The sequence below is a fragment of the Botryllus schlosseri genome, chromosome 16 (genome assembly GCF_051294905.1).
Source record: "Botryllus schlosseri isolate E-star chromosome 16, Bs_hap1, whole genome shotgun sequence".
Taxonomy (NCBI): Eukaryota; Metazoa; Chordata; class Ascidiacea; order Stolidobranchia; family Styelidae; genus Botryllus; species Botryllus schlosseri.
In genome coordinates, this window is record NC_137251.1 from 8095667 (window position 1) to 8123646 (window position 27980).

The window sequence follows — 27980 nt, forward strand, 5'->3', positions numbered from 1 at the left end:
TTTTGATAACAAAACTGTTCTCGAAAGTGATGAATCACAATGTTCCTTTGTTCGAGGCAACAGCTTGCTGTGCCAGCAAATAATGTATACGTGTACCTTCTCAGAGCATGAGCAATGAGCATATTGGCGATATATGCTGGTTATATTTATAACAGGGATTATATATATTGTCGTAATGGTGAACATAATACTCAACTGAAGTGCGTTGACTCTGATGATAAACTTATCCGTTAGAAATCAAGACAATATCTGTCGATGCGTAATGCGTTTGCATGTCTCCAGGGCAAAATACTAGTAGGCCTACATTTATTCCCAGCACCGTTGTAAGTGCACACTGAACAATGAACATCGAATAATGGAATCAGCAATCTTGTTCGCATTTTGGTTACACATGAGCCTCACCTGTCTAGAGTTCCCTGTAATGCTAAAGAAATCATATTCATCGATAGCTACCATAGCGACTTGAAGTGTCGCCAATAAATCGTTTTTATCGGCGCGAGATAGTTTTATATAGATGCCGGTGGAATCAATGCCCGCAAGTGAGCAAAGTCCACGATAACGTATCCGATACACGCAGCATTCGTAAACGTGGCAAAATCTTGTTAGGAGTCGGACACCGGGTTTACTACTGATTGCATTGAGTCAACAACCAAAGCACACAATTGATATCATGTATCGAATTGCGATTGTATGATGTCATTATAGACGTTTGACTTTAAATTATGATGCTATCGCTGACTGCAACTCGAAGAGCGGACATATTCGCTACAACCGTTTGTGAAAGGTTTCTTCGCGAATCGCCAAGAATATGCTGAGACTTGATATTGTTTACCAAGCGACGCATCAATAATCACAGCTGATTTCTCTCGCTGCAACGGAGCGGAACCTACATGGCAGGTCAAAATCATCTGTTTTTGTACTCTTGAGAAGAAATATTTGGTTATCCACCAGGATTGATATATTCCTCGTGTCCACCCACAAACGTTTAAGCGAAGCCAACTTGTTCAGCTCAATTGCATAATATTGTAGGCGCCAGCGCAAACGACGACCGACAGCCAATAAATCACAAAAATAATGCTTTCGGAATCTCTTGATAGCGATTCCACGCGTGCAGCCGCAAAGACCACACACGCGCCACGCACGGCGGAAGCCCTTTTGCTCGACATGGAGTAGACAGAGATAATATATCTTCAGAATTTAATAGTATTTCTGGTGATTAGTTATGCGTATCAGCAAACACTATGGGGCATTGTGCCGGGGTGGGGTATTTTATATGCATGACGTGGCCATGCAGGATTGAAGAATCCATCCTCAGATCTTCAACGCATCCAAAGTACTTGCTTTTTACAATTAGTCAAGTAGAAAGTAAATGTTTTGATAGATCATAGCCTTTACAAGGGATCCAGTACGCGAAGGGATTTTGACCGGCCCACAGAGAGTTTCTACCCTGAAAGTGAAATTCAATTCTGAAAGTATTGACAAATTTTATGCGTCATAAAATGAATCCAAATTTGCCAACCTGAGAAAGATGGATATGAAAGTGAGACTACTTGTCCTGTTCGGGTTCACATATACATTGTCGACCATGAGCACTGACGAGACAAGGCTGCGTTCCAATATAACTGACGTTCACGTGCAGTTTTTACAAAGGGTTTCTACATACGATATGCAGCCTGAGTTCAAAGAACTCTTCGACAACTTTGACCGACCACAGATGTCTGATTGACTCCAACAACTACTGTCAATAAATAAATTAAATACTGTTTTTGGTCTCTATGGTTTAAAGTTTAAAGCTTAAACACGATTTAGTCCCATGTTTGGTGGATAAATACGCGTATGTAATCCGGCCCACCACGTACTTCATTTACCCATATACGTCCCGCCGACCGGAGAAGCTGCCTATCCCTGTTCTAGTGAATAAATACTAGTCTGTGTTGAGATAACCGTATCACGATGGATGATATGTAGACCTCGCCTTTGGACACATGTCCCTGCATTTTTATCGCTTGTCCTATTTAAGTTATCTTCTATGACTCCACTTTTCATTCGGTGTGCATGCCTTTTCTTTATGCCTAGACGGGTGTCCGATTTCAGAGATAACTCCAAGTCGTTTCGAGACCTTACTATCTTTTGATTGTATCACAATCTTGAGGTGTTCAGATCTGATGGTATTATTATTTGATAGTCTGAAACAGACCTGAAACTATAGTCTAGATATCCACGCTGGGAAGAAATTAGCAGCATTACTTCTACTTGAATATCCTCAATGTCCAGACAACGTCTGCGACTAAACATGGATGTCTGAAACAATGCATCAGCCAGCATCTCCAAACTCACATGTTAACAAAATCAACTTTATTTCAACGAGGTACTCAAGCATTAATTTCATCCATACCGTGAGGTATTACTCACGTTTACTATAGGCAATCTCTTGATACAAATATATAAGAAAGCAGACACTATAAATCTCATAACATTTTAAACAATTTGATAGAATGATGGTCTTCTACAGTGGGAAGTATGGAAAATATATATATTACATAAATTGGATTTGAAAATAGAGAGTTACAGGCCTACTGAAGTTGGACTAAGATGGATAAAATATTCAAATTGGACGGGAATTTCCAGGCGAAGTGTTATATAACACCAAATTTTAGTTGATAAAGTAAATCAGAAGTAGGCTGATTAAGAACCTGGAGCAAAATTGGATTGACTGTAGTTTTAAAAAAAATATCAAAAAATTTAAAGCAAATGAAAACCAAACCTTGGAAGAATAGTTTCAAGTAAAATTGCAATTGCAAATGTCATTTGTGGATATCTCAATTTGCATTACTCTACATTGGGTCAGCAATAAGAGCTTGAACACAGTGAGTAGTACGGGAAATCCCAAAGGCACCAGCGCAACTGAACCCTCATGGCAGACTTGGACAACTAGAAAATTTTCAGCTTTTTCAAATTAGATTAGAATTAGAATTAGAGCTACACAGTTTTTTCCAAATTAGATTAGAACTAGAATTAGAGCAACAAAATTTTTCCAAATTAGATTAGGATTAGAATTAGAGCTACACAGCTTTTTTCAGATTAGATTAGAATTAGAATTACTGAATTCGCAAATACTTGGAAATTGAATGAAATTGTGAATGAGAAATCAAGTTCAGTTCATATCAAATCACAGCGCGTTCCCATAATAATGAGAATGGTCTGTACACCATGCTTGGCTCGTTTTGCAAATCAGTGTTCACCAAGACGCGGGCCACATGCGGCCGGCGATCTGATTTGTGATTTTGGAAGAACGCGAAGTAAAGCATTGTGAAATGATGAAATTGATTTCAGTTTCAAATTATTGTTGTTGTTTTTTCAAAATAATCTATTTGCCTGTGCCCAACAACACTATTCCGCACTAGCAGAAGCGGCTTCGGCGTTGCACTAACACATGGTTAATTATTATTCGTCACAACTACTACTATGATCGTACGTACTGTGTACTGTAAGTAATGCGATGGCGGCTTGGCAGTTGGCACTAGATTTCCCTGTGCGAGAGGGATATTCTTATTAACTCGCTACAAAATGCCGCGGACAACGAGGCATTTTCAGGAAAACAATAAATTAGATTAGAAATAGAATTAGAGCTTAGGACCATTTCACAAATTAGTAGAATTAGAATTAGAGCATTGAAACATTTCACAAATTAGACTAAAATTAGATTACTGGCATTTCGCTCTAATTTAGTGAAATTAGACTACAAGAATTATCTAGTTGTCCAAGTCTGCCTCATGGACTTTACAAAGGCTCGCGAAGATGCAAGGAATGCTTACGCCTTATATCATAACAGCAATAGCAAATGCATATAAAGTAACAGTACTCTTCCTAAAAGGCATACTGACATGATTAAAAAGGATCAAAACATTGAAAAAGGCATAATTTCGGCCAATTCATTTTAAGAATCAGACCGTTGTCTGCTAATAATCAACAATCATTTGATCATTGAAATTCTAACTTAAACATTAGATGATCCCATATCCGAGTCTTGTAAGCTAACAGATGGAAACGGCATGCTGGGAAGTCCGGGCTGATCTAGGAAGCTATCATCTTGGGTACCTGACTGAGGGATGATGGACGTACCCGGCAAGATCATCATATCTACATCGGATGGTGTGGATCTGAATATAGGAGTCTATTACGAATATCGGTATATCGCAAAGTTAGATTCTTGAAAGTACCGTTTTTTGGAAGCTTTTTGGGAGGGGCGAGAATCCTGGGCTTTTGAGGCTTCCCGTCCGGCTGACGAATGCCTCATCAGCTGATTGATGTCTGGATGTCTCCTTAGTTTTGAAAAGAGATTTTGATACTTGGTAGCAGGTTTAAAATACACGGAATAATAGGCAGCGTATTCTGTCAGTACCAGTGGTGGAATGCAGTACAGCCTAACAGCCTATCAACTTCTACCCAACAACAGTGAGAACAAGCGGTTGGAATTAGGTCATTGATGTGAAATCACTTAGTGACAGTGGGATAAGTCTTTGCAGTTTCATTTTATTTTGTTACTCATCCATAACTCGAACCTCAATAGTCAGATTTCAAGCCATTTCATTTCAATAAAATCACAGGCCTGAAATCTGCTCAAGTAAGTATTTTTAGAAAGCAGATTCGGTCAAGAGGTAGGATACTTTTAGCAGTAAACCGGAGTTGATTGATTTCGAAATTGCAAGAAGTAGGCCTGTTTTTCTGACTTATCACAAAATGAACAATGACACTATAAATTGGTACAATCTTTCGAATGTGACAATCTCACTCCAAAGAGTGATGCCATATTATCACAATACTACTAACCTAGAGCCAACAATATAAAGAATCTGTGACAGTCATGTTTATCATTAAATACTAGCCATCTTCAGCAGTGCATCAGTGGCTATACGGTGTTCAGTTAAGAAAATAGTTAGGGCTGTAGACATGTCGACCGCCCCAACGTGTTTCAAAGATCACAAATGTACACAGGCACCCAAGATCTAGGCCAGTGGTAACCAACCTTTATCGACTCATCGGCCCCTTATCAAGCTCGACACAAATCTTCGCCCCCCATATTTACAGATCCGAAAAAGAGAACATATAAACAGGAAAATCATCCACCTTACTCTGATCGCTGGTGAATTGACTAAAAAAGTCATTTTTCCGAGCACCTACTATTCGTTGCGTTGACCTCTTTTTCTAGTCAACTTTCACGTCATATGCAGAAAATGCCGTCTTCACGTGCATTTTTGGCCGTGGTAATTAAATATATCTCACTGGACATTCTCACATTTTCTCCCCCGTTGGTATTTTCGCCACTTGTTTCTCAAAATCGCCCACTTGGTGGCGATATCGCCCACGTTGGGAACCACTGATCTAGGCCGAAAAGCGATTTAAGGTGCCGCGAGTTTCATTATTACTTTCGGAAAGATGTGAATTTTGGTCTTGTTTTCGCAAGCACTTGGCTGCATTTCTGCAAATTATCATAGGCTGAACATTAGGGTGTTCAAAAATGACTTTTTTTTTTCTCAAATTGTACTGGCTACTTGATAAAATTGTTAGGTTACCTAATTTAAGCCTACACACCAAATTTGGTTCTATTCCAGCCAATAGCCGCATTGCTACAAGAGATGGAAGTTTCTATTTATTAACCAAATTTGGTGTGTAGGCTTAGATTAGGTAACCTAACAATTTTAACAAGTAGCCAGTACAATTTGAGAAAAGAATTCATTTTTGAACACCGCTACTGAAAATATTACAATATTACATCCTTCAATTACACTGTTGGTATGGTACATGACAAACCTCAGTTGACCATAAGAAAATTGTCTACTACTGCAATATAACTTACGAGTCACTTCTCGAGTCAGGACTTTGCTGGTGATAATCAGAAATGGGAGGAAGGTGCTGCTGGACTTCAAGGTTGGAACTGAAGAGGAAAAACATAGATTACTAGGCGCTGGTAACATGAATAAGCTAGTGAAAATACCTTTGCTGCTTTCTGGCTACTCGAACACCTCCATGGGGTGTCAATTGAGCGAGAAGCTGTTTGATCTCTCTCAAGTCTCGCTGCATCTTTTTCATGGTGCCATCATTCGCTTTCTGTAAAATATTTATCGCACAACATCTTCATATTGCTAAACTTCAAGGCGAGTCGAAATTTGGGAAGAATTTGGTTCGTTCGTTCCAGATAAACTCAAATTTGTGAAACCCATGCCGCAATGGATGATAAACAGTAAATAGGACAATTTGGCATGTTGAATTTTATACAAATTGACACTGAAGCATCCTCAAAATTCCATTTCAGCCCGCCAGGGCAAATATATTGCAAGCGTAAACACATTTATAGCACACGTTGCTTTTTAATTCGTTTCTAAAAAGTATGATAGCACAGTGGTACCTGATTCCTATTAATTGCTGCGAGCGTATCATGAGTGATCCTGGCATAAGCACCCGGCATCCTTAATTCTGCAAATAAGATTTGATTGAGACGATTCCCCGATTAATACTGTGGCGTAAGGGATTTGTAATATACAAGAATACAGCAAAATTACAATCAGTTATTTTTCGGCAGATCACAGCTTGATGCAGTTGGATGTGCATAAAGAATAACAGTGAAATATAAAGGAATATCCAGCCCGCATCTTGTACCCAGCTTGCCAATTAAGGTATCGTATGATAAGTAGTTGTTGTGCGAAGCTTTTAGCATTGAGATACTAAATCATCACCGTTATATATCAAACACTTGAAACAAGTGAGTTTCATAAGGCAGGGATTTTACGATACGAATTAAATAATAATAGATAGAAAAAACTAGCAAACTAGCACCACATTGACATAAATCTCTAATGGAATAATCAACTAAAACATGATACGACATCGTGTAGGATGGCATACGTGAAAGTTTGCGAGTACCCGGAAGAAGGACTTAATATGCAAACATCTATAGATCATTTCCGATACTGAATTTGATCTGGTCATTCGTTATCCAATGCCACAACAGTACATAAGCACAAAAGTGTTTACAAGTGCTTTCAAACAATTGCGAACTCAACAAAACAACATATCGACTCATAAATTGATGGCATAGAAATAAGCAGTACCTTTGCTCGTAACTGAAGACTTGTGTCCAAATCTCCCATCGACTTGATCTGCCTCCTGCACCAGAGAACATGATGAAATACAGCACAAATCAAGTTAAAATTGAGCGTGTCCAAGAGAAAGAACAGGAATCAGCGACTTACCAAGATAATCAGATAGATTAAAAACAATCATCAATTCAGGAGAAGACGAAAACAGATACCAGATAATCAGATGGGTCTCGGATCGATGTTTTATTGTTATTAAAAATCACTGGTATAATAGTTCGGTCAACAGACGAGAAAAGAGAAGAATTTGATAGACTTCAGGGATTGGGAATCGAGTCGAGTTTTGGTAGGATGCCGAAACTCACAAAAGAATGTCCATTCGTATCTTGCAACTCCCGAAATCGTAGAAGTTTGTGCGTGTCACAAAATGATGGAAAGACAGAAAGAAATCTCAATAACGAAAGTTTTTTCGTACAATTTAGTCGCAGTAATACTTCAAGTCATTGTTAATCAGCACTACTTCGTTGAAACAAGTAATTTTCTTTTGCAGCTGATGTATATCCATTTATGAGCACTCAATTTCTGAAACGCACACAATGATGAACAGATATTGGATCGATTCATTCAGAAGCGCTATGATACGATTGATCGTAAACTAACTACAGGCTAGCGCACAGCAGAACATTATACCGCGACATAGCTTCTTTTGCGCAATGAAAGACCGCGTTCAGAGCCATGGAAACCTCCTTCGACATGTTTTTCCTGGAATACCATCAATATTATTATATTATGTATATATACTTATTAATATATATTGACTACTTTAGTGTAAAATAGTTTTTTTGTTAATAATGGTGCATAAACTTGTTCACTCCTCACCAAAGCCTCTCTCTCCTCGTTCTCTTTCCTTATGTACTCGAGCACCTCGTCCATCTGATCCCGTACTTGTATCGTCGCTTTCTTCAAGTCCTGATCTTGGTTTGTGGTGAGGTCGTCATCGTAGAATTCCACTTTTGGACTGCACTTGTCCATGATGAACCTGAATTGCGTTGTCAAAATCACAACACGCTTCCTTATTTCTGATGCAAAATAGCTAACGTACGATATTCAAAAAAAATTTCGTGCAGGGGACGTAGTGTCTGCTAATTGTATGACACACTTATCTTTGGAAATCGCGATTTGAATACTTGAATATGAATTGAGTATCAATTTCGGTTTGATTTATGTAAATAAGCAGACCGTGTTATTTTTGGCATTTCAGGAGCCAGATGCCAAAACTGCCAAAACTAAAAATTTGAAAATGCCAAAAATAAGCAATTTTTGGCATATGCCAAAAATAACACGGCCTGCCAAATAGTTTATTTCGTTCATGGTGTTGTGTTAACAGGACCACGTTACAAGCGAGAAGAACGTTTGTGAAAGGCAGGTTTCTTAATCTGGGTCCAGCCCACCCATTAGGGGTGAATGCATGGTGTCCTAAATGGTGTGGGCACAGCGAGATTGGACGGCTGACTGCATTTGGTTTACGTCATACTTTCCATTTGTCCAAAGGCAATTTTACGACCATTTTTGACCGGCTTGTCGAGCGCTAAATTTGATAAAACGGGTATCAATGTGAAGCTGCCGCAGTACTGATTATTAAAATATAAATTATATTCTGCTCATGGAACTGAAACCCCCAAAATCAACCACGATTTTTGCATTGTGATCGAGTTGAACATTGTGACGCAACAAATTGTCTGGCTATTTATGAGCTGCATAGTCTCGTTTTGCCAGACAGTCTTGTTGCGTCAATGTTCTTAAACAAGCTAACCTTCCCAGGACTCTTCCATCCGAGTTGGTAATATTAAAGATACCTGAATTGACAAAAGTCCTCTCAAAAGATATCGGTAGACTGAAGGAGAAATGATAGTCGGGCTACTAAATAAAATGTGTTGAGAGACAACACAGGAAACTCCCCAGGATCGGGAAGAAAATTCTTTTCGTAATGAGATCGATGGCACTGGCGAAGTGATCTCTTTTCATGATGCATGGAAGCCGGTTCGGCCCTCCAAAGATTTTGAAGCTATGAAAACCTTTTGTGGATGACTGGCAACATTCTTTCCCTCAACGACTACTGTTGAAGCCGATATTTCCCAGATTCGCTGGGCGAGAAATGAATTTAGGAGAAACTTAGCTGACCTGAGTTTGGAAGCACTGTTACAGTGCAAACGATTTAAGTCTATTCAACAGCTGTAACAATCAGCTGTTGAGAGTGTTTGTTTGGCTTTTCTTTCCTTTTTTTGCTTATTGGCACCGATTCCGATGGATACTGCACATTTTGTGGTTTCGTTTAATATTATTAACCTATGAAATCGTTACGTATTTTCTTCTGCTCATTGTTTGTCGGCACTGATTATACGTGGGTGCTGCACATGTTGTGGTGTATTTTGACAAACTAGCCCAAATAATGCGTTTTTGTGACTAATTCGAGGCTGAAACTATCTATTTAGAGGACGATGCCAAAACTGCCAAAAATAAAAATAGAAAAATGCCAAAAATAAGTTATTTTTGGCAGTTTTGGCATATGCCAAAAATAACACGGCCTGTAAATAAGCAAGTAAAAAGTGAGCGGTTTGAACACCATCACTGGTAAAGTGAAGAAAGGTGAATAGAACTTCTCTCGAGCGAGATAGTGTAGTGGTTGCGCGTCCGGCTTCTCGATCGGTAGGTCGTGGGTTCGATCCTCGGCCGGGTCAGACCAAAGACTCGAAAACTGGTATCCGCAGCTATCCTGCTAGGCGCTCAGCATTCAGCAATCACGGATAGCGTGGAGGAGAAAAAACCGGGGGTGCAGACCAGATGACCTTACTATAAAGGCCGTATCGCATCTCCCTCGTCAAAGCATCTCGATGGTGCAGGCGAAAAAGAATACCATATCTCTCTCTCTCTCTCTCTCTCTCTCTCTCTCTCTCTCTCTCTCTCTCTCTCTCTCTCTCTATCTCGATCTGTTACTGCCAAGAAGCATTTCGATTGTAGCGATCTCCAGCCACGTTATACTCAATCGATCAAGTAAGCCTACACAAATCAATTGATATCAGGGTCATACCGTCGAAATCGATCCTTTCTCTTTTGACTGAGATTTTCCTCGATGCTCAATATCAGTATCGCTTGTTGCATCACCGCATTTGCCTGGGCGTTGTCGTAAACCCTGTCAATAAAATAGAAAATATAAATACACTAACACACATTACGAAAAGCACAGGCCGCAGACCAAACATTGGAGACGCCTGAAAATCACAACTCACCTTTGGAAGGTATCGGACAGCAATGCAATGAAGAGATTGATGCACAGTATCGCGCTTATCCCAAGAAATGTCCCGACGAGAATGTACGTCATCACCACGTCGAACGTGTGCATTTGATCGTACTCGTAGTCGTCAACAAGGGTGATACGGTAAAGTGAAAAAAGCATCTGGTCAACACTGCTCATCGAAACAATGGTAGGCTCGTTGCCTGGAAAAGAATTTTTTTTACGTGTAACGGCGTCAAATTGCCTTGAATAGTGCAGATATTGATTAGTTTGGGGCGGAAGTGAAACCTTTCCAGATCAACATGTCCCAGCAGCCCATATGGCACCAAGTAGACTCGTCTGACTTATTATATGAGTTTGTGGATTTTTACAAAACTTTGGTGGTATAGCTAATATAATTGGTATACCAGGATCATCGGATACCACTCTATGTGATAAACAGGCTTCAGACTGTATAGTGTGCAAGACAGTTCTGGTTATTTGGAAGAAATACAATTGATTCCCTAAAATTTCAAATTACAATGCAGGCATAACTATTGTTCGGAAGTTGGCCCATGGGAAGTTATAAACATCATCATAGGTATAACCAAACACAGGGCTTGCTTTCTACAGATAGCATAGTGAAACATACTGTTTCCGTTACCGTTACTCACCAAATATCATCCAAAATGCGCACGCATATGGAATGTAAAATTCAAAGTACAGAAACAGGAACCGTAAAACATCGTATGTGATTTTTCCAAGCATAACGACGAATGGCCCCAGTTGTCTGAAAAATACATACCAGTTGCTATTTGTCAGGCTTACTGTATCTCAAACTCATTCTTGTAAGATTCTCCCCATGAAAACGAAGTATACGTGAAGCTAACACCGGACCATGTACCGTATTCAAGGGGGCAGTCAAAGAAGTAAAAACTTTCCCAATATTCAAGTTTGAACAGGTGCGAATAGGTTAAAGAAAAGATTTCAGCTAAAAGCGTTTAATTTAATTTGAAATCCTGAAACTGATCACTGATATTTAGCTTCAACTGTTGAAGTAGGAGTACTCCAAAAACAAAACTAAACTGCTTCAGGAAATATTGCAATAGGTTTGAGTATTCAGACAAAATCCTGGGATCCCTAAACAACATTTTACGTAGGCCTACTGCATGTAAATAGCTCTAGTATTGCAGAGAGATATAAAAGGGAGCATTATGATTATGTAAAAATACCATGCAATGTACCAATGTGGTTGGTATCATGAATCTCACGTAAAACATAGGCCATACCTGAAAGCCCTAATGTTTTTCATCAGCCTCAGCCACATCATGATAATGTTGATCGCAAAGATTCTATTGACCCAAACACTGAGACACCCATTGTTAACATAGGCATCGGGAATAGCGCAGACAGATTTATCCGTCTCATCTGAAAGACAAAAATCATTGTGTTCGCAGTGCAGAATTCCGAAGTCACAATTCAATGAAATTGTCACAATTTAGCCTAGAAAGTCTAACTAAAGTCATAGCGCCTCACTTCCTTGTAGGATGAGCTGTGCGGCGGCATCGCAACCATCAGTAGTGCAACATGGGGGTGGTCGGTTTTCAGGAGTATAAGCGACGATATTCACGATATGCGTCAGCTGAAAATTTCACATTGTGTAAGCTTGCATTTTCCGTACACGTAAAGGAGGTTGAATATCTTGGTAATGCACGCATTCAAACGAGCACGCAAACCAGTTGACAGTGAAATGGCAAAAAAGTTGTCATTCCTGCGATAAGCTTCAGCGTTTGTCACGGAAGGAGTGAATTTAAAAAAAAATTTATCTACGTACGTGTAAGAGTTCGTAACCACGAAGCACAATTACGGAATAACTTACAAAAACGAAAAAGTTCAGGAAATACACTGTCCAGTCGAAAAAGTTCCAAAAGTCATGAAAGTACGCGGGTACCATGTCATCCAGATTCTCGATTTCTCTTTCCAGGTAGTTTTTCTCCTAAAATATATCGATATTCAACCTGAGACATAAAATCAGAAAAAAAATCTACCGGTGATTACCCCACGCCGACTTACGAAGTGGAATGAAAAGTGCAAAATGTATTAGCGTATCGTTCACAACATTTTGTTTCATTTATGTTTCATAATTTAAAAATATGACAAAATCATCCCGCCGATAAAAGACAGGACAGTGTCAAAAAGATATAGTCAACTTGTTGAACACGAACACCTGTTTTCAGTGAGAAGGGCATCTAAAGGTTATTATATCTAGATAATGGCTTGCATAGTACAAAACAAACAGGAAGTTAGAGACAGAATCGCATGAAAACTCGATCCGTTGATTGCTAGAAGCCAATTAGAGACATAAACCGGTAAACAGTAATAGACACATCAGCACACCTCCGGCCACTTTGGATGACAAAATTTTTTGTCGCTTTCGATGTTCTTGATCCTCCATTCCTTCCATAGCGCGAAACGTTGCCTGGACGCTCGAATTTCCAAAACCTCGATCCCGACAAAGTACAAGGAGGATGCGATGGCAAAAATCCAGAAAACTATCCGCCAAGCATCCTGAACAGTGCGAAGCATTTTATACTTCAAACTAGGCCTGGACAACATATACTGATATAATAGCATGTGTGCTACACCTTGTACAAGACAATTTACATAAGAAATTGGAATCTTCAAAAACATCAATGCTTTTGATATATCTACCAATTTAACAAGGGGTAATTTTGTGGGTACATTCCTCTTCAGTAACTTGACTGGTTAAAAAACTCATTTTAGAATTACTCATGTACGGACCCCTACCGTCTTACAAGCTATGACAAACCTAATCAACCAAACAATTCAAGAGAAACAAACAAATGCACCCAGAAAGTTCATTAGTCGAGTTACAGATTTGCTACAGATTAATACAGCATAAATAGTCGCTTACCGATCCCGGCAGAACATAAAGGTATCTGGTTTGCCACGGAACCCCCACGGCTAATGTAGTCCATATCAAAATGTACAGTAGATTGACCAATAACGCTCTGATGGCACCAAATCTGTAAATAAACACAGGGGTATGTTAAATCGCATATATTTTAATCCACGAGTGTTGACATGTGTATCGAATTCAATATAAATGACAATGCACTGCAGAAGTGCTCTCTCGGCCAGAGTGGCCTTTCTGATTGTGCAATCTACTAGGGAGGGCATGGTCAATCTGCCATATCAGCGTTTACAATTACATGAAATTGGCAATTCCCCCATTACCAATAGCGTCAGCAAGATATTAACCAGATTGAAGTACCTGCCAAAGTGGTGCCATTTCACATTCAGCATTTTCAGTATGACGGGATGCATTATAATGTCCAATTGTTTGTAACCGACAATGACTTGAAGCTGCAAGATAATCACTGGCTGTTACTGCATAACCGCCCCAATTGCAATAACTTACTGGTGTTTTTGCAAGGGTACTTCCACCTAGGCAAAAAAGATCATTATTAATTAACAAGTACTGTACCTATGTTAGACATTGTAGAGCAATCCACGGCCGCATTTCAATTACTTATGTAGCTTATGGCCGCATTCCAGAGCATAGCCGTAATAAACTAACTGGACGCCAAACACACACGTTAAACTGGCCATGTCCATTTCTGGTGAACTCCGGACTAATATATTTTTTCATATCGGGTTACTATACGAGCCGAAATCGCGAGTGGTCATCTTTTGAATAGTTACTGGTACGGTATACGATATGATTGCGATAATTTTTTTTTCAGATTCACGAATAAATTTTGCCATTATTATTAATCGTTTCACATATTACTATCAATAATTCACCCTTTCTCAGCCCATGTGATCAGATTCACCGGTAGAGTTGATGGAGGGAGTGTTTTTGAAAATTCACAGCAAGTTATAAATGATGATGCATCTTCGGGTGGGGCACTTGTTATTATTTATGTCATTAGTTGCATGCTGTTATTTCTTGACCTCCCACCAGGATTGTCGGTATAGTGGGAAGATCAAGCATTTGATGGTATATCAAAATGTACGTTTGAATCAAACAGTCACAGCAAAGGTGAGCAATAACAATGTATGGTACTTCTATTTCCGAGTATACCAGCACATTAAACAGGCTAATACACAAAAACGGGTCCTGCTTTTAGACTAATTCCGCATATCTACTTGGAGAGTTTTCAAAATTTTAACTTCTCCACCAAAATGCTTCTTGGAATAGTAAAAATTAGCGGATCAGTTCCTGTATCAGGATAAAATAGGATTAGTTCTGAAATGAAAGGTAGCTTTAGAATAATTATTCACTCCCCATTAGTCACAAAGATGCACCAATCAATTCTACAAGTTGTTTCAAGATAGAGACAAAAACATCTTGCATTACTCTGGAAAGCAACTCACACAAATACTTGATAGACCATTCATTTTTTCAAACTACTTGGTATAGGATTGGTACATCTTTGAAATGAAGTACGGTATACTTTACTTGAGTTACATCCATGGCTACTTTTAGCACCCCACTAAAACCATCACAGTAAATCGCAGCAAACAAGAATGGAAGTGACCAATAATTATATATTGTACTGCATCTACCATCCGAAAATGCAAGGCTGTATCAGTATCAGTACCCCATATCCACATATTCAAAGGCAGAAAGAATGAATTCACGAGGCATGCATAGTATGGAAAATATATAAACATGAATGTGAATGCAGTTGAGTTATATGGTGATGTCCATCATTTGAAAGCTATTTCAGAGCAATAGTAAAGCTGCAAGTCGTTTGCACATGTACTGTACTGTAGCCAACAGCAATTACCAGCGGTATCAGTCTCAATTGAATGAAATGGTTTCTAAGTGATACTGTCCTGATTGCAAAGTAAAATATTCATTAAGTGTGAAAGTAAGTTATGATTGGGACTACAAAATGTGCTCTACGGGTTATTCTCAAGGTTAGTATTCCATCCAGATATTGCACACAAATTTCAACAATGCAATGGTCTAGAAGTACCATGTACGATTTCCATACCTGGGTCTTTCATATCTATTCCTGATATCAATGAACATTTTATTCAAATACCCGTATGGAATCATATCGGATCAGAACTACAACACAATTCCAGCAACAGAAGAGAAAACGACATCATAAAAAGCAAAGCAAATTAAATCGTAATTATTATATACTAAAGGGGCACTGCACTCTAAAAATGATGTGGTCTCAAATTGAAGGGCAAAACGAAATAAAAATTTTGGCCGCAGCCGTTTTCTTCAGAACGCCACCGTAATGGTGGTTTAGATACCGCGTTCAACGGAAGATGTTCAGTCAGGAGATTTATGTCAAAATCGGGCCTAGTGTATTCTATTTCTTCGGGACAAAGGGCGTGTACCACATATTTCCTTCATAGCATCGGCTGACAACGATATAAAGTTCGATCTCTGCGTGACTGCTGGAACGTGAAGTAGCTATCAAAATTTCAATAAATTGCAGCTCCATTACGGTGGCGTTCTGAAGAAAACGGCTGTGGACAACATACTTATTTCGTTTTGCCCTTCAATTTGAGACCACATCATTTTTAGAGTGCAGTACCCCTTTAATAACACTAGCCAACTAAAAAAAATTTTTGTAGTGCCAAAGATATTCTAATGGTTTTGGGGTATTTTTGGGCTGCCGAGTCCGAAAATGACATTCGTTTCTTTGAATTGGCTCTATTTTCTGAGATATTTAAATTTTTATTCAAAAAAAAAAAAGCAAAATCATTAACTTTAGTAACTGTGAAATGCGGACAGAAGTATCAGTGATATGTATATTGGAAATGTCTCTTAAGCCAACGCATTACTTATTCTGGACCAGATCTCCACTACACTATTGTGGCACTACATTACTTCAGAAACAAGACATTGAAAACACTCCAGTTTGGACAGCACAAGTTATTTATCTGCAGCCTATATACAGTATGTTGTTGTACTATATAACTCGACTGTCACAAGCGATTTCCTCGTCTTTCTGCAAACTGTAAAGTACAGCATCACATAGTAAACCAGGCGATTGGAGTGTAACAGTAGAAGCATCATGCTGATAAGCTGCATAGTGCTATAGTTGTGTAAGGCGCTTCGAGACCTTTCTGAATATACTTTGAGCGTTAGTAAGAGCCGGGCTTGTGCTTCTACATCAGCTGATTTCGTTTACTGCTAATATCGCATAACTTAGCTTGATCTTCACATGAAACATGACTCACGTTTACAAGGCAGAGAATTTTACCTACGTCAAAATTGGATATTTTTAGCATTTTTTGAAACTAAAATATGGAATATCTCAAAAAATAGAGCCAATTCGGAAAAACTAATGTCATTTTTGGATTCAGCGACATGCAACTACCCTGAGACCGTTGAAGCTTTCTTGGCACCAAAATTTGTGTTGGCCAGTGTAATGAATCAAACACAAGAAAAAATGAAATTTATCCCATCACAACTCAACACTGTACTTTTCTATCATATATCTATATCAACACACCCCAGCTACTAACACTCGGTCTATACCTTCCGTTTCACTTTCATCTAAAATTGAGAAGAACAAATTACACCGATTGATTCAATGTCAATTTCAATGTTTCAATAAATAATTTAAGCATAATTCTTGATTACCGGCACCAAAATTTCAGTATCGGTTTGTTCAAAATGAGTCACGAGTCAAGGCCACTGAATTCGAGGTGGGTTTTGGATTTAGGGACTCCTTTAATCAGTTTAGATTCCTTCCTCACTCTCCACCAAATTGTTCTTGAGTGATATTTTGACGTGTTATACGTAATGATATAGCAACGAAACACAAGCGATGGCACTTTATGTGACTTGGGAGGAGAGGCTGCACATGACCGGAATATCGACCCACAGCACAAAACAGTTAATTGAATAGTAGTTACCGCGGCGTTTTGGATATCACATTGACTTTGCCTTGTGCTAGACACATCCAATTGCACAAAATTTTCTTGATGACAAACACGATTCAGCAGAGATATAGACACTTGAACAGATCTATTATTATTGACATAGTCAAGAACTGTCAATAGTGCAATGAGATTCATTCTATAATGTATAGCATGTGTGCTTAACAGTTTACGTTACAGCAAATAAGGCAAATACGTAGGAATCTTAACTACACTGGCAGGTAGCCTACAGCTTTACAAAAAATGTTAATATAAATTTTCACGGCTTGTTAATTATGAAATGATGAGATGATTTCGTGAATGAATGCATCGCAGGGATGATGTTAAATGTGAAATGGTGAGGTAATTAGTTCTTGGCTACGTATTTGAAGTCATATCAAAGTACCGAATTACCAGAGAGATTTGGTTCCAGCAAATGCAAAGAGAAATACTGCTTCCTGCTGGGCCTGTCCATTTTATGAAAAGTGTCCAACGCGTCCATGGCCTGAAAACAGGTATACACCACAACGATAAAGAAAATTTGAACATGTGCGATAACGATTGAATGATCTGTGCATTGGCGTGAGAGACAAAAATGATAAATATCACTATGTATCATCAAATGAATTTGTCTTCGACAAAAAAATGCTCTGAACAAACATCCTTTCATGATAACAGATGTAGACGAAAATGAGTTTTACAATAAATTGGGTCACAGCCCGGCACATTTACATGTCTGCACGGCCTTTAAGATCACATCATCGCATTGTATGGTCTATTTTTCCCGGTTAGCTCTAGGTATTACCGACATTGAATTGACTTGGGTACACAACTTTAATATACAATTGAATTCTATCATAACACTACAATCCCATGCAGCAGTATAACAGTTATTGGTAGTGGATTAAAATTTCAACATCAAAGAGTTTTTCGCAACATTCACACTTACCACAGGGCCCATCCTTATGATCATATTGGTCATGCACGATTGACCGGCATTATCGAATCTCCCGACATCGGCTCCGTTTTCCATAAGCCACCGAGCGGTTTCGCTCCGATCTAAGAAAAGATTGCACTGATAAACAATCAAAACTTCGCGAATTGACAGCAAATTTCATAATTCCGGCTGACTAAACTTGTGATTAAATTGCAGCGAAGCAAAAAATCTCAGAGTATGCGAAGCTTTTCGGCAAGCAGACCTGATCCAAAAGGGAAATTTGTGATTGCAACCACTTTACTTCAAGTACAAAAAGAACAGTTACTCAAATAGGTGGCCTACTACTAACAAACAGCACTTTGCATGGTTGCCTCTTGGATTAGCATTTCCTACACAACCATTTCAAAAGTACGAGCATTAACAAAAGTTAATCTGACCTTATACCTGACCCTTATCCTCAAACCTGATCCAACCCCTACCATCACCATCAGATAAGCTAAATTGACCCCTGACCTTATCACTAATCTGACCTAATATTGTTATGCACTGTTTTGAAAGCATCACTATTTTGACACCAGCTATATTGCTCGGTTGTTGTTTATAGCAGACGCAAGACCGGGAATTTCAATTTGAATTGGTAACGGCATTGGACTACACATAGGCTTATTAGCTGAAGGCTGTGGTTTCTCAAATACATTTTTGTAAAATGTGCATATTTTAGCAATTTTGAATGATCTTGGTGCTTTCCCACTTTGCTCAAACATACCAAACCAAGATATATAAGAAACCTATTTTACGGGCAGCAATGCCAGCAAACCATTCAAAGTTCTTTGCGGGCCTCAGCAGGCATACCCATGCTCTAACTAATGTACAGGTAGTTGTTGAATCCTGCCAAAAAACATAGCGATGTCACCTAAATCAGCGGCAACGTAGACAGGAGTTCTCTTTTTGTAGTCCTCTGCTTCTATATCTGCCCCACACTTTATCAGGATCTTGCACGCTTCCACCGCATCATTACGAGCGGCAAAATGAAGCGGAGTCTGCTTTTCCCCGGCTGTTTGTTCCTCCAGGACGGCTATCGAAAAAGTGTGAGTGCGAATTGAAGGCAAAAGGAATTTCCAGCAAATTTAGAATGACAAGATATCAATATTTTGTCACACTAACCGCCGTTTTCCAAAAGTAATTCAATCATGTCTGGATAATTTGTAGCAGCTGCTACGTGTAACGGCGACCTTCCGTATCTATAAAATTATAGAATCAATGACAGTAAATGAAATAATTGAATTCGGATTACGTTGCATTCCCAATCCACTGGTCGCCACGCAGATATGATTGCGGAATCGCAAAAGTGAATCGCAAAAGTTTGAACTTATTTGGTACGAAATCAGTACATAAGTAACATCAATGGATGTCACTTTCACATTCAAGCACACATTTCCACAATTATCGCCAGTACATAATGGCTCATCCATTCATTCTATGGTTAAGCATTCATATAACAAAGTAATCCAGTTTTACACAACACGCTCACCAGAGAGATCATATTGAAGATATAATAAGTATGTTCCACCTAAAATAACATAGCACCGATTGATTGTGGATTTAGGTTGAAGTTTCTGCTGAGACACAGTGAGGTTACTTGACAATAGCAAACAATGTGTTTCTGCTCTATCAAAGTACTCAAAGAGGATATTTCAATGTGTAACCCAACTGAAAGATATTTCATGCTTTATGATTTTACTATGGAAAAAAATTGTATTGCAAATAAAGCGGCCATCGCTGTTTAGAACACTGTACAAACACACTTTCCCCTTGAGCGGCAAATAAATGCATTATTCTCCATTATATTCATGGATCAAAATGCGCTATCAATGTCTATAAAATGTGATAAAATCTTGCAATAAATTGTGAGGTCATTTTAATGTTGGCAAATACTAAAATATCAGTAGGCTACTGTTCGCATCAAGTCATCTAAAACTGGTAACCAGATGAGAATAACTGTTTTGAATCTCTCAATCTCTCTCAATAAATTACTGCCTAAAGGCCATCTTGTAAAACAAGTTGTAGGTCACTGTTGCAAGGGATCCATTGCCTGATATCAGTTTAGATATTGCTAACATATCTTTCATTAGATTTTGAATAATGGATCAATTGAATGATAACTCTACATAATATGCAGTGGCTCATTGTTGTCAGGCAATAGTCATGAAAGTTATATCAAAAGTACAGAAGACCAAGATTTGAGTATCGTCTGTAGCACACTTTGAAGTCTGGGCGGTATATGTGGGCTCGCCTACCCACCCTGTTGCTATTCTCATGGCAATTAAACAGTCAAAAAGAAAGACTAATTCGAACACTAATTGTACATTAATAAGAGTAACACCAGCAGGCTCAGCTGGATGTTAGATTGATAGACAGTACTTGGTCGTATTACGACATCCTCCTATCAGTTCATCCGTATTGTGACTTGTGTCGCACTGTTCATTGTGTGTTTGTGAGGAAAATAATAGAATTGCTGATTATGATTAGAAATATATCAAAATAAAACACGAATTCATCTGCATTTTGGGAGCTTGTCAAACTGCTTCAAAGCAATAAATATGGCAACGAACAAAAACAGAGAGAATTACTGTACAGCAGTGTTGGGATCAAGTCACTACCTTCGAGTCACGAGTCATCTCGAGTCATTGCACATTTTGACTCGAGTCAAGTCAAGTCAATCGATTTTCGAAAGTGACTCGAGTCAAGTCAAGTCACTCGGTTTTTGGAGGTGACTCGAGTCAAGTCGAGTCAAGTCAAGTCAAGTCACGAGTCAAGTCACAATTCAAGTCAAGTTGCCTTTTTTAAGTATGAGGCATGATTACGTCATTGCATTTTGCTAGCTGTCTAAAATACAGATTGAGCGGTCATTGATTCTGAACCAATGAGCGAATATAAGTTAAATATAAGCGCAATAAGGCGCTGAATCGCTCATATATACGTAGAACTGCTAAACTACGTAAGTGATTGAACAGCCTCAGTTTATAGTTACCAGGCAAAAGAGAGAATAGAGAAACGAATTGAAAAGATGCAATACATTATGCATTTACAAATTGATATGATACAATTCAAGCCTACGCTAATGGTTGAGGACTATATCAACTGTATTTGAATTCAATTTCAATAAAACAAGAGCTTTGGTTCAGGAAAGAACAGAGAACAGAAATAGACATTTTGCTATTAAACTACTTTACTGTATTAGTTTACGACAACGTAATCTGTAAATTTCGATCACTCCGTTTGCAGTCAATTTATGTGTGTGAGAACAATGGAGGTTCAGTAAAGCGCACAATCACTGAAAGATTGGTCACTCTCACGGGTTACACCAGCATTTAGCGAACAGTCCGACCATATGCAAGATACAGGGATTTTTATCGACACCGATTACTTGATGACTTGAAATTGACTGGTGAATTTTGCTCCGAGTCACGAGTCAATCCACATTTCTGATACGCCGAGTCAAGTCAAGTCAAGTCATTTTAGCAAAGTGACTCGAGTCAAGTCAAGTCATACGAAAAAGGTGACTCGAGTCTGACTCGAGTCAAGTCATGACTCGAGTCATCCCAACACTGCTGTACAGAGCAGATATCAGCATACAACCGCCAAGTTCAAGTTACCTGTCACTCTTGTTCACATCGACGCCTCTCTGAATTAGAAAGAGAGCAATGTCGGTATGCCATAACCTGGCCGTCTCGTGCAGAATAGTTTGTCCGTAACGATCCGTGCAGTTAATGTCGGCTCCCTTGTCGAGAAGCGAACCCACCAGCTCTAGATCCACCTAAACAACGTGCAAGTCAGATAATATTTGAGTATTTCCACTCGTTTACATTCAAGAACTTACCTCCGCCGTCTCTGGCGGCTGCTTGCTGACCATCACAAAGTGTTCGATCAGCTTCCTATTAAGCCTTGTCACGTTTCGTTTTGAATCTACGAAATGAAGAGAACGTCACAAGTAAGCCCGGATTAGGGTTACCGTACCATTATTTGAGAATGCAAACTTACAGACAAATCATTGATGCTACTTGAGTAAATGAAATGGCACAATTCTCTACTCAATTAAATGTAGCAAGTTTGAGATCTATTCGAAGCATACTTGAAGTAGAAGTAAAATTTGAACGTTGCTTCAATGATCTGACCAAACACGGAACTGCCACTAATATCTTACATATCTGAATTTGTAATGCAGAATACCGTCGTACTGAATGCTAGTCAGCCAAATTACAACACAGTCAAATCATTTCTGCCACACCATTATTTCATTCGATAGCAATGGCAACGCCCTATTACAAGGGACATCTCCGACACACGATTAAGGATGATTCAAGCATAGTGACAAAGTAGGCTTGAAGACTGTGTCATATCAAGCCTCCTGTCTACCTTTCATGTCGCATTTCACTGTGTTACATTTTTGTTGCGTGATGTTGATATGTAATGTGGACGAATAAAGATTCTCTCTCTCTCTTATATTGTATGTGGTGATGGATACATTTGAGGGTGACAGACAATGTGCTTAGATTGCACTATACTTTGAACAGTGTAGAAAAAAGTGACACCCTACAGAGAAATCATGAGTGTGGCATAATTTTTGAGTATCTTGAACTTCAACGCATGGAACCCAGAGACAGATTATAACACCGAAATCTCGGACACGTCAGATAAATTTATAACTACGGCGGCCCTTGACCGGATAAATGTACTCAGCAGTCGTTAAATATCTGTTTGAAGTGGTATTCGACGACATTTAATCACACCCACAATAAACTCTCACCTCTTGGTGACACAGATACGCCGTTGTTTTGCATACTTGGTTTGAACGCCAATTCCTCGCGGAGCAAAGCTGCGTCTATTTCCAAACCTAAATGCGAATCCATGACAGACTGTTGCCGAGATGTCTTCCCGCTCCGCAGACCTGTAAGTGGTACAAGCAAAACTTAACAGACTTGAAATGACACCTAGAATCTTGTCGGCAGGGCCTGGCATAAGAACTCGAATCCGAGTTGAGTATCAAATGTAATTATTCGAGTCAAGGAATGAGAGCCCACTTTGCCTACTTCCACAAGTGGTTATGTTTGTAGACCACTTCAATGAAAACCGTACATAGTTTTGAGATAAGCTTGCATCCTTTTTGCAAGCAGAATTGTCATGATAACGTGATGAAATAGCCTGTATCACGGTATCTGAATATATTTTTTGAAAATTGCACCTATTTGTAGTGTCATTTGTAGTTCCACTGCAGTCACTGCCCCCAAAATTTCAATGACTTATTTACCTCGGCATCAAAACTGCCCAAGTGCAACACACGCATGTCCAAGTCACCCAACTACCATATGGTCGACGTAAAAGATCATCGCTCTATCAAATATGCCGTAACTGCAGTGTGGAACAATATCTCGCCGGCTATCCAACAGCCATCGAGCATTTCCACATCCAAGTCGAAATGCAAGCCGTTTCTACTGAATCAATACGAGTCAGTCCTCAAGTTTACCGGACCACGACCTGACATATCGATCTCGCTTTCCGTCACACTCCACCTCATTCTGACGCTTGTCCTATTGTATTATCTTCTTTTACTTTTCATTCAGTCTGCATGCGTCCTTTTTCACATCGCCTAGGCCAGGTGGTGTCTGATTTCAAAGACTAATCCAAGTCGTTTCGACACCGTCCTATCTTTTCACTGTATCACAGTCTTGTGCTGTCTTGAAATGATGAAATTGTTACCAATAATTGATTGATTGATTCATTAGTTCCCACATCCGATAAACTGCTTAAAGTATTCGGTTCCTCAACCAAATCTAATTTTTGAAACTACTTACTTAACTACTTTTTAGCCCTTTCATTTTAGACTTCTATTTGATATAGTTTTGATCTTGGAAACTGCTACATCGACTTGTAATCAAGTGAAAATTTATGGCGTTACTTCTACTTCTACGCTATCTACTATGACCACCTCTGTTCATCGCCTCAATCTACTTCTTCATGCAACTTATTTGAGCAAGTATCAGACATCCTCAATCTACTTGTCATAGAGTGAAAATCTACGGATTACTTCTCTACTAGTACTGGAGCATCATCGACAAGTACCAAGGTCCAAGAAATTCTGCTTGAAGCTAATTTGAATACTTGCATTTCAAATCATATTGTAATGTAAGCACAATAAGAAGAAACTCCGCTATGAGGTATTGCTCTTACACTGATGCACAGAAATTCTGCTTAACATGTCTGAAATCACAGCCAGCAACCTAGTTCTATGCCGCATTTGACATAATCTAAAGTGGCTACCTGTAGCAGAGTCCTTACCAGAGTCATTTCTTTGAATCCGTTCTTTTCTCATCTGAGTCACATATTCCCGCCAGTCTTTGGCTCGTTTTTGCATTCGGAGGACGTCTTCAAATTTAACTGCTTTAGGCGCTTGTCCTGACTGAAAAATTATCAATAAAACAACAGGTCTCCAGTAGTTCGAGTTGCATTGCAAAATATTGATCAATCAATATTTTATTAGTCCACAGGAGTTGAGATAATAGTGTTTCTTCACCTATTTTTGGTACAGAAAATTCTTGGAAAAGCTAGGGACGGTTGGAAAGCTATTTTGAACAGTTGAGATATGTTTTCAGATTAGTGGTAGGCCTACTTATCAACAATATTATGAATGGGCTAAATTTTCAAATGAGGATACTTGTAGAACTATTGAGCCAAATTGCATGTAATGACGAGGTTATGGTACTTGGGGTGGAGAACTAAATGAAATGTTCGGGTAGTAGCAATAAATTGCAACTAATAGTGGTAGCGGCCGATTCTTAAGCCCATTAGTTAGAGGAGGTGCTACGAGCTCAACCTGGCTAAATCAATGTTTAGGTTAATCTATTACCTGTTCTGTCTCATCAACAGGAGCCATGAATGCACGGTTGTCGTGTCCTCTGGCATCTGAAGGCATAAAATAGATTACCATAGAATCACAAAAGGTTATGCCAATTGATTATTATGTACCGGCATGGATTGCGATAAACAATTGTTTATGGAAAGCACTTTGAAATAACAAAAACAAAAGAAATATGCTGCAATCATGAAAATCTAGACTTCGTAAATGAGGCGGGACGGTCCAAACGACAGCTGCAGTAACAGCACAGCACTGATACTATAACCGCTGAAATTTTGGATTGAATTTGGATTCGAAAATCACCAGTACGGCGATAGTAATACCAAAAAATTCACGTTAGTTGTTCAGTTCAGTTTTTAAGTAATTAAATCAATTCAAACACGGCAAGCTGGCGATAAAATGAAAAGATATAGGAATAGCCTAATAAGAAGTCGAAACGACTTCACTACAAAAAATTAGACAAGTTTGGTCTTAATGTCTCAAATCGATTTTTTAGCAGAAAAAGTCTTAAAGATAAATTAGTCTTACCAAGGAATTTCTGTCTCAAATCGATTTTTTAGCAAAAAAGTCTTAAAGACCAATTAGTCTTACAAAGCACTTTCTGTCTTAAAAATAAGACCCAAATTGATCGAAAATAATAGCAGTGCTTTGAGGGCATTCTTTTCAATGTAAGGTTCCGGGGAAGGGGAAGCACGAGAGAGACCATAATCTGCAATGTTGGGATAATACTGTATACTAAGGAGTTTACAATGCATTCACTTGATAATCTTATTAATGTACATGCCACTTACCACTCAACATGTAATGTTCAGAGAACAATATACACGCTTGTCTGAGTCAATACTAGCATTTGTGGTGAGTGGGTAAAATGAGACCAAAAACTGCAAAATTCGTCTTGAAAACAGGACTAAAATCACTGAAGCATCAAAAATTATCTCAATAAGCTAGCTGTGTCTATAAACTCTTTATCACAGTATTGTTGGGTGGTCTCTCTCACTCTCCCTCTTCACTCAGAACCTAACACTGAAAAGGATGCCCCAAAACCACTGCTTTTATTGTCAATCAATTTGGGTCTTACTTTCGAGACCGAAAATACTCATGGTAAGACAAACTGGTCTTTAAGACTTTTTTACTAAAACATCAATTTGAGACAGAAAGGGCTTGGTATGACCAATTATTCTTGAGAATTTTTTTTATAAAAAATCGATTTAAGACCAAATTTGTCTAATTTTATGCTCTTGGCCCGTGTCAACTTTCGGGTCTCATTTTTAAGACCACAAACCATGTTGCTTCTTGATTAGCGAAATTTGTCTCAAAAACAAGACCAAAAATACTGACACATCAAAAACTGTCTCAAAAAGCCAGTTATGTATTATGCTCTTGACCGGTCTCATTTTCAAGACCACAAACCATGTTATTTCGGCACTTCTTCGATAGTAGGTAGACATCGAAAAGTGTTCACCATGATCACCAATAAATGTTTCCCATGAACACAAATAAAAATTTATAAACGTCAAAATGAATTGTTGTTTTTTGTGTCTTTGGAGAGACGGATATTAGGGTCGGGTTGGGGGGGGGGGTATTAGGATTGGGGAAAGAGGGATATTAGGGCATAGGAGGGGATGTTAGGCTTGGGGGAAATTAGGGTTATGGGAGGGGGGATATTAGGGTTTGGGAAAGAGGGATATTAAGGTTTGAGGAAAGGGGGATTGGAGGTGGGTTAGGGTCAAAGTTGGGGTTAGGTATCCCTAGATTAGGAAGGGGGATATTAGGGTTGCGGGAAGGGGGATATTAGGGTTGCGGGAGGGGGATATTAGGTTTGGGGTAATATACCCCTCCCGCAACCCTAATATCCCCCCTCCCACAACCCTAATATCCCCCCTCCCACAACCCTAATATCCCCAACCCTAATATCCCCCCTCCCACAACCCTAATATCCCCCCTCCCACAACCCTAATATCCCCCTAACCCCAACCCTAATATCCCCCCTCCCACCCTAATACTCCAACCCTAATCTTGGGATACCCTAAACCCAACTTTGACCCTAACCCACTCCAAACGCAAAAACAATACATTTTGACGTTTATAAATTTTTGTTCGTGTTCATGGAAAACATTCATTGGTGATCATGGTGAACACTTTTCGATGTCTACCTACTATCGAAGAAGTGCCGTTATTTCTTGATTAGCGAAATTCATCTTGAAAACAAGACCAAAAAAATGGATGAATCAAAGACTGTCTCAATAAGCACAATATGTCTTATAAGATGCGTTTTATAGGTCTGATTTTTAAGACCGAATGATCGTGACAATTTCACATGGATCAGTCTCAATTTTAAGACCTCACATCATCAGCAAGACTGAAATTGCTGAAAATGAGACCAAATCATCCTCATGTCTCAAATTTGAGACCCAATTTGTCTAATTTTTTTTTTGTAGTGTTGAATTTGCCACCATAATTGCTTTCTGTCAGTTTTACTGGTACGCTATTATAACTATTATTATCACATCGCCTAGTCCTAGTTAGGTGTCTGATTTCAAAGACTATTCCGACTAGACTATAGCCGTTTCGACACATTCATATCTTTTCATTGTATCGCAGTCTTGAGTGTCTTGTGGAGTTTTGAAATGATGAAAATATTGGTACTGCTACTCGTCTTTTACGCAATAAAAGCTTACTCTACCTTGCTGTCTTTTGGTGGGGTACACTTTCTTCGACATTGCAGCTACGGTTCACACCCAATAATCCTACAATAATCACCACGCCATGCGATGCGCTACTGACATACAAAATATCTTGTTCTGTCGAAGCATAAGTGCGTTGTTCCTATAGTTACTATGATAACAT

At 39.0% G+C, this 27980-nt stretch overlaps 1 protein-coding gene and 1 non-coding gene across 7 annotated transcripts; both read right to left on the reverse strand.

Annotated features, from left to right (window-relative positions):
• Nucleotides 1-1023: 1023 nt before the first annotated feature.
• Nucleotides 1024-27973, reverse strand: LOC145458526 (uncharacterized). Of its 6 annotated transcripts, none has more exons than XR_013921157.1 (31): nt 27817-27973; nt 25125-25180; nt 24557-24677; nt 23028-23168; nt 22101-22186; nt 21877-22037; nt 19385-19461; nt 19134-19295; nt 18233-18342; nt 17698-17788; nt 16901-16918; nt 15393-15413; nt 13808-13833; nt 13661-13752; nt 13301-13412; nt 12763-12933; nt 12245-12361; nt 11902-12007; nt 11655-11793; nt 11040-11155; nt 10382-10589; nt 10183-10284; nt 7974-8133; nt 7785-7856; nt 7110-7164; nt 6407-6474; nt 5996-6108; nt 5858-5935; nt 4221-4322; nt 3780-4160; nt 1024-2922 (listed from the first exon to the last, which is right to left on the reverse strand). XR_013921157.1 is itself a non-coding variant. In XM_080336921.1 (30 exons), the coding sequence occupies exons 1-30, from the start codon at nt 27851-27853 to the stop codon at nt 3998-4000; spliced, it is 3081 nt and encodes a 1026-aa protein (XP_080193047.1). In that variant the 5' UTR covers nt 27854-27973; the 3' UTR covers nt 1024-3997. The 6 variants fall into 6 exon arrangements, 4 of the variants coding, with proteins under 4 accessions (XP_080193047.1, XP_080193048.1, XP_080193050.1 ...); XR_013921156.1 differs by having other exon boundaries at nt 1024-2911; nt 3771-4160; XM_080336921.1 differs by having other exon boundaries at nt 1024-4160.
• LOC145459535 (U11 spliceosomal RNA) lies at nt 1026-1158 on the reverse strand. Its single transcript, XR_013921455.1, has one exon. It is a non-coding gene; the product is annotated as a U11 spliceosomal RNA (small nuclear RNA).
• Nucleotides 27974-27980: the final 7 nt, after the last annotated feature.

Bases quoted from the DNA above. Each gene is read 5' to 3' on its own strand.
- LOC145458526 (XM_080336921.1), bottom strand. From the start codon at position 27,853: ATGTCGAAGAAAGTGTACCCCACCAAAAGACAGCAAG. The intron at 23,169-24,556 runs GTAAGGACTCTG...TACCACTTACAG, and splicing joins GATTCAAAGAAATGACTCTG to GTCTGCGGAGCGGGAAGACA. The intron at 19,462-21,876 runs GTAACTTGAACT...ATAATTTTATAG, and splicing joins GATGTGAACAAGAGTGACAG to ATACGGAAGGTCGCCGTTAC.